Here is a 12924-nt window from a genome sequence, read left to right as displayed (position 1 = left end):
ATAATAGGGTGTCCTGCCTGACTCCTTGTTCCTTGCTGCTGTTAAGGCCACATTTCTAGCGATTTTTTTTTTTTGCCCTCGGGGCTTTTTATCTTTGCAAATGAGCTATAACTCCATGACACAGTTCTGAAAATTTGATGTTCCTTCTGTATAGTGCTGTCACTTTTTGGTAAGGCACAGGAAATAGAGAAAAGGCATAGCTGAATCCAAAGTGAATATGTAAGCATTTTCCAACAGGAAATAGTTTTACAGAAATTATTGAAGTAAAGGGTTTCCATGCCATTAATAGTAAATGAAAATCTGGGAAAAAAGATCATATTCATGTGTTGCTCTGCCAGCATAACTTAAATGTATATGATTATATTAGATGTGTGAATGCTATTGAAAACACATATTTCTGTTGGCCAAACTGTTCTTTCCTTTATAAGAGTGCCAATGGGAAAATGAACTGCTTGGCTCACTGATCCCCAAGTTTCCAAATTTTGAACTGTTTGCTTTGCAATTAAATATTTCAGAGTTGTTGCTCGATAAATGTGAGAAGATAAATTCAGTTCAGTAGACTAGAAAGGAATTACTGAGTTTGCTGTGATACTTTGATGGCCAGGAGTAGTTGGATCATTCCTTTCTTGTCTGGGGAAAAAGAGTTGCTACCAATTGATGTGTACTTTATGAAATTCCAGATGATCAGCATGTTTGGTTCAGCCCTGTTGCTTTTTTTTTTTAACCCTTTTAAGCTTTAGTTTACTGCTTCTTTGGTAAATTTTTTTTAATCTACCTGTCTATATGTATTTGGATATGCATATACTTGAATATACGCATATTAGTCAGTGCTGTGCTTTTTTGTATTTTCAGAAGAGTTCTTGAACTTCCTTACAGTTACTATGGTGAGAGCAGATTAAAATCTGCTTGTTTACAGATAAAGGTTAAGTGTCTAGGTTAAGATAAATCTCTGGACTAAATTTTTGTGCTGAGACAACTTTTTTTTTTAAAGTCAGTATTTTTTAGTGTGTAATTATGCATTTTAACTCAGAAAAATACTGTAAAGATTTACTTTCACAATATAATTTATTCTTGGATGGTGTAATTCAAAGTCTTAGATCACTGCAGAAGTCCTAAATGGCTTCAGTCACTCCTGAGTTGAACAATAACTAGCAGCACTGAATTCAGTTGGGGTTTTGAAAACAAAATGCTCAAAGCAGAAAAGGATCTAGAAAAGACTTCAAGCGTAGAACACGATATACAAGTTGAACAGTGTGAGCATTCTGCCCAGATGCATGTGTCGAAGTTCTAGCCTGTTTATTTGCCGTACGGTTATTCCAACAAGAGAAGGCTTCATGTGATTCAGGTCTGTATTTTCAGCATTCCCATATGTTTTATATGAGTATATTAAGTTTTTGGTTGGATTTCAGGGTATTTATGAGTAATGTTACATTTTTAGACCTTATGCTTTAATGTGGGCAAGTTTGGTGGCTTAGGGATAAGCTGGACACCCTTGGAAGAGTTTGCATGGACAACTTCAAATTCCAGGCAAGAGTTTGTTTTGAGAGGTAGAAATAGATGGCTCTGTTTGGTATTTGGGCATGGAATTTCATGCTTCATTATTCCTTACATTCAATCCCGAAAAACAAATCGGGACTTAAGAAACTCTGATGCTTTCCTAGTTTGTGCTGGGATTTCCTCCCCCATCCTCACCTGTCTTTCTTCATTTACTCCACAGGGAATGGATTAATAGGGGGAACATGTCTAATCTTTTGACTGGCACTATTTCTACTGTCTCAATGATGACATGTTCTTTGCTGATGTGACATTTTGAGCTGGGTAGTCCGTCATGCTTTGCACTGTGTCACTGCAGTTCGGAATTGCTGATTTGACTGGTTCCCTTGCTCTAAACAGGTTGTCTCCTGGTTCTGATGTCTACGTCACGGTTTCATCCATTGCCTTAGCAAGGTCGCAGCAGTGCCGCAATTCTCCAAGCAACTTATCAACCTCAAGTGAAACTGGCTCTGGTGGGGGCACATACAGACAAAAATCTATGCCAGAAGGGTAGGCACTAGAGTTTTTTTCATATTCTTTTTAGGCAGTTTTTTGTTCTCTGTTCCATTTGTTGTAATGTATGTTAAACACAGGAGTGTTTACATAGCCTCCTGCCAACTGTTCTTTACGCGCATTAAAACATGTTTGTTTTCAAGTATCACTGTCATGCTTTTTGGAAGTCAGATTTTTAAATCCTTTGCTTCTACTTCTTCCATTTGCACCCTAACTTATCTCTCTGATCCCAGTCTACAACAGAGCTGAGGCTGAAAGTTCATACCCTCATGTATTAAAAAATAAATGAACAGTAAATTAATTCTAAATTAACAGTATTGGTTTAATGTTGCAAATTGTTTCATTTCACAGGTTTAGATTCTAAAACTAATAGGTTTAGGGCTTTGCAGTCTATACTAATGGTAGAAGCAAAGTGTGGTGACTGCAGCTAAGACTTGAAATGTGGGCACAAAGGTGCTAAATAATCCACAATTAGCATTTTTTTTTCATGTATTCATAATTGCTCTGTTTTAAGGCTCTGTAATCCAACTTTACAGAAATCTTCAAACTCTGAAATGATCCAATGTCAACATAAGGGGCAGCTTGCAGAGGAAGAAATTAAATTTGTATCATTTTCAGAGAACACTGAATGGAGCAATAAATCAAGTGTCTCTAAGTAGGGAAAAAAAAAAATTGGCAGTAAGAGAGCTATCTACCACATTCCAAATTACTTCCTGTAGAGGAGAGCAGAACTGTTCATACTGCAAAGCTTTCCTGTGAAGTCTTGAATATGTTGCTTGTCATTGTGTGTAATTCATTCTATTTTGGGTCTCATATAAAGTAGAATATCTTTCTCTCTATTATAGGAAAAAAATACATCATTAGTAAGAATAAACATCATTGTCAAGAACTGCTTAGCACAAGCCACTTTTTTAAGCACAGGGCACAGTCTTTTGCCTGTTTAGGTACAAAGAATGCTGTCTTGAGCATGTGTTTAAACAAGTGCAGCTTCTTGCTCCAGGTGACTGAAGATTTGTCTCCCTGTATTCTCCTTGTAGCTCAGTTTGAGGTTTTCAGAGGAAGCCATCTCTTTTCTGTTGCGCACCTTCATGAAAGCCTTGATTTGTGAGACTATCACTGTCCAGGCCATTATTTGAGTTTGTACTAAAGTCCGACTGATGCTAGGAGACTTGCTCTAAATCCATTAAACTTCATTGTACAGAAACTAAATGGAAGCACGTCCAGAGCTCTGCAGCTGGAAAGAAGACTTTAACCTCTTTATACACTGTATACTTTTGTCTCATTCATGCCAGAAGCTCTTGTGTTGTCTAGAATTCTGAAGAACAGCTTGTGCTCCCAATATTTGTCTGCTCTTTTCCAACTACGTCATTTGCTCTAAAAAAAAAAAAAAAGTGATGCTGCCATATGTCCATAGACCATTGCAACCATAACTGCTTGAGTAGGAAGGAGTTTTCACACATGGGGTTTTTGTTTTGAATTGGCCTCATAGCACACCACCACCCTTCCCCAGTCCTTTTCTATTTTTCAGGTTGGTTATACACATATGTTCACTGCTGCGTTCTTTGAGAATTTGGCAAGTTAAGCAAAGATGTGTCCTAGAAACTTTTTTATACACTTCTGTTTGCTTCTGAAATTTAATCAGTCCAACGAACAATATTTTAATGGAATAATGAAGGAAGTAATTAATACATGAACTTTGTTTTTACTTATGAGATACCTAAAACAAACAAACAAAACCTAAATCCTTATCAAACTCCAATGATGTGACTGTTGAATTCTATTCTTAAAGGAAAAGCACTTTGTTTCTCCTACAGTCCTTTCACACATGGCTTATAACTTACCCAGGACTTCCCAAACATTATCTATCAGGCTAAAGAGAAAGTGCAAAAAATGCCATTAAGTGAGAAACATTCCATTGCCTCAGTAAGCAAAGTAGTGTTCATTACAGTTCCTTTGGCATCTTCTGTTGAGATTCATCTGAGAGGCGAGATTCTGGGCAGCTTTGTAGAGGTGTCTGGAATGCTATGTAGAGGTGGCAGAGATTAACTTGTATGTTGTTAAAGTAGGGGAGAGATAGTAGCATTCAGTTGCTGAGAATGGTGTAGGTGCCTGTCCAAAGAGGTGCCGTGGCCTGAAGGTAATCTTCCTGCGGTGAGGCTCCAGCATGCTCTGGGTATGGCAGTCCCTGAGACCTCCCAGTGCAGGGAATCTCAACTGCATCACTTACATGTACATTTCTTTCCTGCTACATGGTATGACTAGTCTGAACGGTTTGTGAAACTTAATGACTGGAAGCATGGATATGAGTCCAACCTTTACCAGATATCAGTAAAAGCAGTAGCTGCTGCCTCTTCTAGATTATTGGTCCATAACCTGACTTTGGGTATAGGCCACACTTCATTGCCTTCAAGAGTATCCAAACTGGTTTATATACGTATGTGTATTTCGTGTACTCATCCCAAGATTACCTGAAGGTACTTATATGGAATAAATGATAGTAAGATGTGAAGAAAATACTGAAATAATGAGTTTCTTCTTAAGATTGTATATTTAAAAATATATTTGTAAGTAATATTCCTGTTCTTTTATTTCTTTGCCTGTTCTTTTAATCCAGTTTGACTTGTACTTAGTTTTTGGATTCCTCTCTACATACCCTGATGGGCCATAAATTTAAGCAGCATGGAATATAGCACCACCTGCATTTACTATTCCCATTTTTAAATAGACCACTTCATGATAAAAAAAAAGAAAAAGATATTTCTTGCCTTTTCAATTAGTAAAGCAGTGGTCTTAATGCAATAAGATTAGCAACATGATATTTTTGTTTATCTCTAATTAAAAAAAATGCACACCATGGAATGTGAGAATAAATGAACTGTTTTCATAGATATTAACATATGGGCTTTAGGTTAAGAGGACAGTATAAATGTATAGAAGGTAAAATATGGATGCAACCCAACTTGATCAAACTAAGACTTCTTGGATTTCTGGCTTTTTCATCCGCATACCAATTTCTAATTCTTTTATCATGAAAATATGTTCTTCCCAAAATACTTCTCAAATCTAGAAAGTTTGGAAATTAGATAAGTGTTTAAAGAATGTCAATACTGTGTGTTATTCTTTTGTGCATTTATTCAATCAGTATTGAATTTATCATGTTTAATTAGGCATTTAAGTGAACTTCTAGTTGCAGTCAGTGGATGGAAAAGGAAAAGCCTTACCAACATAATGCAATTTCAATTTAAGGTGTTTGCATTCAGAGGGCAGGTGCATCCAGATGTTCTTCACCTTTTTATTCATCAGATGATATGTTTGTAATGCCAGGGAGAGATGAAAAAGCGAAGTAGGGTCATGTTTGGAAGGCCCAAGTTCAAATTTTGACATTCTAGAGCTGTGCTGGAGGTGTACACAGATTCTGGAGGCTTGTTTTTAAAGGTGGGAGTGTGATTTTGTTGTTCTGAGTCATACTGTCTTTGGTGGGTTCACTTGAGTTACTAAGTAAAAGAACATTCAAATAGGGTCACCACATTAAGCTAGTTTTGATGGTTTGGCAGATCTAAGTTTCGCATTATAGGTCATGGGCAGTCCTGTAGCTAGTAGTGTGAGTAGAAAGCATCATTTGGGGTATTTTATTTTTTCTTGTCATATTAGGCACTGAGAGCTGCAGAAACTCTGATACATAGAGAGAGAGAGAATATATCAGGTGGTTGGAATTCTTTTGAGAAGTTTTGGATTTTTTTTTCCTTCAGGGTATGTCTGATTAAAAAAACAAACATAAAAGCATTATTCTTGAAGAATTCTTAATAATAGGCCTAGTAATTCTGAACCCATCTGTACCTATATGTGATTTATGTGTAATACAAAATTATAGTTGTAATTCTTATAGACTTTGGCATATAATGCATGTATATTTTGGTCTCCCCTTTGAAATTAGATTGTTCTGCTTAAGTTTACTTTTACTTTTATTGAGTTTTCCAAAATCCATCTGACTATTCTAACAGGATTTACAAATTGAACACAGTTTTCTTTTGCTCTATGTGCTTTATTCTACAGCAGTAGTTATAGTTAATGCCTCCCTGCTTTCCTACTACTGTATTTAGTTCGCACTAATCAACTCAAGTTATTATATGATTGAAACTACATAGTTCACAGAACTCATACCTCTCAGGTTTTGGGGCTCCTGAAACAACAGTCAACTTCATAAAATCGTAATTAAAATATTTGGCAGTGTAATATTGCCCCAAATAAATTTGTGGTGTTCGCATGTATGTGTGCGTAACAAAAGTGTGACACACTGAGATCTGTGGGATTCCAAAATGAACCTCCAGATACTCACTTAGACTAGATCCAAGGTAGCACTTTACCAGCTGAAGTGATTCGTCCTTAAAATCTGCTCCCAATAAGCACACCTCATTCTCCTATGTGACTTTTATCCAAACTTTTGTGTTCTACTCATTGTGATTTCTGTAACTATTTAACTGTCTGGTCACCTTTCCTTGTAAATGTCTGTGTAAATGAAAGCCCGTAATGTTATTCCTGGATGGTTTGGGTCTGTTTTTGAATTGTATGTACTGTAACATATTTTCTTGTTCAAAAATGATTAATAAATTAATGTGTATTGTACATCTTATGCATTAAAGGTCCTAAATGTGTCCTGAGAGCTGCCCCAAAAATGAAATGGAAAATCAGTCATACTACGCGTTACTCTGCCCTATTGCTTTACACTGGCTTCTTAAAAGTGCTCTTTCCCCTTTATTCATATTTAAAATCACTATCTGCTTTGTTTTTTGGGGTGTTACAACAGGTTTGGAATTAGCCGTAGATCCCCTGCTTCCATTGACAGGCAGAACACGCAATCAGATACGGGTGGTAGCGGCAAATCCACACCCAGCTGGCAAAGGAGTGAGGATAGTATCGCTGACCAGATGGGTAGGTAATTAATTCTTTACAATGAGCAAGTGGTGCTAACCACAAGGTGACTTTGGCAATACCTGTCTCTGTGCAGAGGGAGAACCCTCTTAAGCGCTGTATTTTCAGTGTCTTTAAAAGTTAACCTTGTTCATCAGGATGAATAATTAGATCTTGAACATATATTAGCTTCGGCAGTCTGTGTCCTTGAGACCTATGAATATCACCTGAGGAAGGACTCATTCCAGTTTCCCATTTGACTATGGGACTAAATCTACCTTAATACTGTTACCCTGAAATACTGTCCTTTTAGAAGTAGTTGGGTGGACACACTTATTAATTTGCCTTGCTGTTGAGGACTTGTTTGACCTCACCTGCTCTCCCAAGTGACTTAACTTAGTTTAATTTTTGCTTAGTTTGTGTAAAGTACTTGTGATGCTCCCTTTCAAATGGTGCTATATAAATGCAAATTGATTGTTTGATCATTGAAGCTATAAAAATACCATGTACAAAATGGGTAAAAAATGCTATTAAAGTTTAAATAGTGGAGTAAATCTATAGCTTGGTAATCGCCTTCCACCAGTGTATACATTTTCATTGCACTTGGCAATTAAGCTGTCAGCCAAGGGAACATATTAACTACATAAAACAGCTGGGTACTGAGGATTTGCATTGTTAAGCCTTCATTTGGAGTTTTTGCACATAGACCTTTTCCCTACAGCTATGGCTTGGTTTGCGTGGATACCACTGAGATTGACACCAATGGAAGTGTTGTACTATCTACAGACAGCGTTGATCCAACATGATGAGCGTGGTCAAAATTGATAGATTGATGTTTCTTACTTTGTTACCATAGATTAAACAATTTCATACTTTTTCCATCCTTGCATATATACAGATCATTTTGCCACATCGCAGCTCTTTACTTGTTCTTATAAATTGACTAGTGTTGAAAACAGAATAAAGTTCAGTGAATTTAGCAGGAGTTTTGTGAGGGAAATGTGGTCGTCAGGTTCTGGAGATGTACTTTGTTCACATACCTTCACAACCTCAGTGAGCTGTGCCTTATTATTGAAACCATCTGTCAGTCCCTCCCTCACAACTCCCCCCCATACTTCTTCTTGCTCAAGAGCTGTGATTATACTGATCTGCAGTTCTCATTTTGACAGAATGATTTTTAATCACATATGTTTTGATACTGTTGTGATGGTAACGACACATGTAAAACCAATCCTTTCCTCAGCATTACTTTTGCAGACCAATGGTTCTGTGTTGATGCTGGCACTAAGCAGAGCTGCCAGCGAGTTCTGTTCTAAAATGTCAGGAGTCACCGTATTAGCAAAATAAATAAATAAGGCCAAAAAGTACAGGAAAAAATGTGTGGTAGATAATGTGGCTCCAGCATTTGGCAGAGGCTGAAAAATGTGTACTTATATATAATCCCTGTATTTTATCTCTTGTGTATTGTCCTGCATTCATAGAGTGCCAGTTGGAAGCTGCATCTCTGACTGGAGACTTTATTGCCAGTCTGGTGAATCTAGGTGAAAGTGGGGCTCTGTGCCAAATAAGCACATTTCCACTTGGGATAATCTGTATCAAGGTAAATAAGGCATTAGGTGCAGTGAATTCACACTCACACCTTCCTGCCCACTCTAAGCTACAGAAAAGCTTTTTTTTTGGCAAAATTGGCAAAGAGCACTTCTTAACTGCCCATGTAAGATGAGTAATTAAATCAGTCCACTTTTACCTGGTTTAATTTAAAAAGCATTCCTTTCTTTTGTAATCTACGCAGTTTCCTCATTCACCGTCATTAGTTTTTACAGGAATGTTGTGATTTCAACAGATTGTTATTTCTGCAATTAGAAAACACTTACTTAGCTCACCTTAACTTAGACAGGAAATACGTGTAGTAGTGGTACTGGAGAAAAACGTGGATTTAAGCCATCACTGTAGACTTTTGTTATTGTCCTGCCTTGCGTAGAATACAATATAAGGAAATGCAGATTTTCGGAGTTTTTTTTAATCTCTTGTCCACAGGCAATATACATCTAGACATACAATGTCAATACATTGCGAAAATGAATATTCCTCTGTGTTAATGTTCTGATGCAGTGCTATTGGACAATGGGGGCATGGTACTGCTCAGGTTATCCTGTTAAAGCCAGGACAGTGGCTGCAAATTTTTCGTGAAGTCTTTCTGATTTACGCCAGGCAGGAATGAGCCCTCACTCACCTGTGTTTTGTTTCAATGTATTTTTTTTTTCCATTTGGAATGATTTTCTCGTTAGATATTCAAAGTTTTTGGCTACTGGTAGCAGTGGGAAAAGTTGCAGTATAAAATTAGTTACACATTTTCTTAGTTTGTTGTGCTGCATGCTCTCTTCAGTACATCATTGTATGCTGTATTGCAGAACCAACATGCCATCTCCCAGCAGTATCAAAAGTACTGCCATCCTTCAGAGAAAGCCCCAGTGGAAGACTGATGAGACAGGATCCTGTGGTTCACTTGTCTCCAAATAAGCAGGGTCATGTAAGTTATCCTAAAAAAGGAATTATTTAATATATTGCTCTTGCTTGAAAAGCTCTTGATACCAAAAGTGTTGTTGAAAATTATGTTTAAAGTGTCAGTTAAAGACGCAGACAGAAAAGGGAAAAAGTAGTCAAGCCCTGTTCCCTATTAAACTATGGAGCAGGCAGTAGAGCAGATCTATTACTTCACAAACCTTAGAGAAGCAATGGAAGGCCTGCTAAAATATTTGTTAGTTAATAAAGTTTTACTGACAGATGATAAGCACTTTCTGGTCTGTTATCTTGTGATAAGGAGAGGATTTGTGGGAGTTTACAAAGCTATTTCTAGTGCTTACGTGTGAGAGTTGAAGTTGACTAATACATTGTGCACGGCAAGACTCTGAAGGCTGCTTCTTTGAAACAGACAAGTGATCTTGCTTTTGTTTTGTTATTTTACCCACTTTCCTCATCTACTGTAGCTATTAATTCCTTTCCATAACCTATCTTGCACACTGTTAGAAGACTACTTTTGAAAGGTCCACTGGAATACAGCTTAAGTGTCTTTCTTATTTTATTTGTTCTGATTTCTAAATGGTAAATTCTGCCTTTCTGTCTCCACACAGTTAGGTATGCGCTCTGTTTTGGAGACTGTCTCTTTTCGATTTATATACAGAGAGATTAACTGCAGTAATGTTCATAAATTTGAAATGTCTTGAAAATCATTTGTTACTACATCAAAAGAAGAAGAAAACTTAAAACTGTTGTCCAGTGTACTGGACCACTTTTTACCTGTACAATCAGCTAAAACATGGACTTGTGTTGCATGTTTATGCTAAAAGAATCAGTTGCATTTATTTAGGTGTGAGAAAGTCTTCTGTTGGTTCCTGTTATTTGCTCTTGCTTACCAGCATTCTTCCTTGAGTACAGTTTGCAGTGTTTGTTTTAGGTTATTAATTCAGAACGACACGCCTTCATTATTTTAAAACAAACAAAACACCTGTCCTCATATTCTTAGGAGCACAAACTAGTTTTCATATTTAGATTGACCTGTTTTCCATGTGATGTGTTAGACCATATAATGATGTAATATGCACCTCATTAGCTTGTGTGCACAATGCAACAGTGGAATTACTAATGCCTACATTCTTGTCCTTTAGTCTTCGTTGTTGTAAATCTTTCTTATGTAGACAAATGGATGAGGGACAGTGATACTGTTCCTAATGAAAAGCAGTAAATTAAACTGGAGATAACTAGGAGTTCATATCAACTTATTATTCCTCCTGCTTTTTTTTTGTCAGTTCTTATTTTAGTATAATAAGAAAAGTGGATGCTGAAATTTCTTGTTCTGAATATCAATCCATTCTCCATTTTCCCTCTTCTCCAGTGAGAGCAGAAACAGTATCTAATCTTTGACATTTGATCTGCCTATGTCTGTTTGGTAAAACTCTGGGTAGGCAAATAGGGAAGGTGTTTCTAACTGTCCTTTCTGGCCCTTCTCCTATTCCTAGGCCATCTTCCTGCCAAACAAGTCTGTTGCATAATGAAAACCCATTTTTTCAGTTTCAGTAATGTAGGTGATCAGAATTTAGATGCAGTCTTTAGATGGAAACTAAAATTAAGAAATTGAGAGGAATACAGATACTTCAAAGATGAGCGACTAAGCAGTGATGAGTGTATGGCAAGAAATTCTTTCTGTAATGGATGCCCACTGCAGAGCTGAAGGCATTCTGCTTCTTCCCAACAGCTGGCTGTAACCAAGGGCAGAACCCAGAAACCAACCAGTCTCTGTCACGCTCTGATGGGACAATTTCAAAGCATTGCATGAAAGCTTCTTTTCTTGCAATTCTGCAATTTGGAAAAACAATTTCAGAATAGTTAAATGGCATTACAGTGACCATTTGCAAAGGACAGTACTGTTGAGGAGGAAGTATACCAAGGGTTAGGAGGAGCAGCTGGTATTTTTCCTAGGTTAGCTTTTTGATAGGCAATTGCATTGTTGAAATTCACATGCACTTTCTGTGGATTGGTTCTGTATCATTCTCTGAAACACTGGACTCTTAAAATTGGAATATTTTAATTACAGTAGCTATGAAACAGGTCAAAGTCTACACAGCTCAGCCAGTGTCATTTGTGCAGGCTGAGTAAATTGTATCTGAAAGGAAACAATTTAAAGTATTTTGGGACAACATCTCAGTTTTCCTGCATTGTTAAGGCATGGCTTCCACATCCTTGTGAAAGCTGCTTATATGCACCAAGAGCAGAGCACGCACATTGTGTTGGAATGAAATTTGTCGAGTTAGGTTCCCAAACATACCTGTCCAATACTTGAAGGTAAAAGAGTTCCTGCTGTGCAGTGGGGACTTCCATGACCCTTTCCTCCTCCTTTTCTGTTGCTGTAATTTTGAAATAAACCTGCAAGTGTGATTTTTTTTGGGTTGTTTCTTCTGTAGTCTGACAGCCACTACTCCAGCCATTCCAGCAGCAATACTCTCTCCAGCAATGCCTCCAGTGCTCACAGTGATGAGAAATGGTATGACAGTGGAGAGCGCACTGAATCAGAGCTGAACAGCTACAACTACCTTCAAGGGACTTCAGCTGATAGTGGCATAGATACCACTTCCTACGGACCTAGCCATGGCAGCACTGCCTCTCTGGGAGCAGCAACGTCTCCCCGGACAGGGCTAACAAAGGAGAAAGTGACACCACTGTGGCACAGCTCCAGTGAAGTGGTCTCCATTGCAGACAGGACATTAGAAAAAGAGAGCCACATAGACCGAAAGGCCGAGTCTTCACTGAGTCTGGATCTTCACAGCAAGAGTCAACCAGCCTCCAATCCTCTAACAAGGGAGAACAGTGCTTATAGTCTTAGTGATGCCGTCTCGCATACAAGGTAACTTTCACCTCTTATGAGATTAACACCTTCCACGCTCATTTTCCCATTCTCACTCTCTAGGTTATCAAAAGCGAGAAGTGGATGTTAAGTTGAGACTTCTTCTGTTTGACCAGTGACCGGGCTATTGATCAGTGTTTTGAGAGATCTTACTATGCAGAACACTTATAAATCCAGACCAACTTTAGTCTTTGTGTTTGCTGCTGTATCCAACACTAAGGAATGTATTTGACAACATGTTCCATACTGTTGCTATTAAACAAGACAGACATGTGCCTGGTGTGTCCATAAGGAATATCTTGCAAATCTATATACATATACATAGATGAATATCTTAAATATTTTATATACAAATTAGAAAGGAAGTCACTCCCTTTTAGTAATGCACAGTTTAGTATGGGTGTCTTTTTCAGTCTTGCAAGTACATGTTTCAGATGTCTTTTACTTTTTTTCCCCAGAAGTCTTTTTGTTAAAAGTCTTCTTGTAGTCATTATGATCAGGACTGAGAGCAAGTTGCTTGGGAGTGCTGGCATATAGCTTTTAATCTCATTCTGCTGCAAGCCGTAGGTATG

At 37.7% G+C, this 12924-nt stretch overlaps 1 protein-coding gene across 13 annotated transcripts in view; it reads left to right on the top strand.

Moving 5' to 3' along the window:
* The window catches only part of SIPA1L1 (signal induced proliferation associated 1 like 1), a 203295-nt gene that overhangs the window by 170756 nt on the left and 19615 nt on the right, over window positions 1–12924 (top strand). For 12 of the 13 annotated variants that reach the window (XM_068684108.1, XM_068684112.1, XM_068684100.1 and 9 more), the window contains 4 exons: window positions 1894–2043; window positions 6851–6975; window positions 9366–9484; window positions 11913–12352. In XM_068684108.1, the coding sequence (XP_068540209.1) occupies window positions 1894–2043; window positions 6851–6975; window positions 9366–9484; window positions 11913–12352 (834 nt within the window). The remainder of the gene's footprint in view (window positions 1–1893; window positions 2044–6850; window positions 6976–9365; window positions 9485–11912; window positions 12353–12924) is intronic. The other variant, XM_068684113.1, reaches the window with a different exon arrangement.

Source organism: Anas acuta, chromosome 5 (genome assembly GCF_963932015.1).
Source record: "Anas acuta chromosome 5, bAnaAcu1.1, whole genome shotgun sequence".
Taxonomy (NCBI): domain Eukaryota; kingdom Metazoa; phylum Chordata; class Aves; order Anseriformes; family Anatidae; genus Anas; species Anas acuta.
The sequence above is the reverse complement of the archived record's forward strand: the minus strand, read 5'-3'. Positions and strand labels throughout refer to the sequence as shown.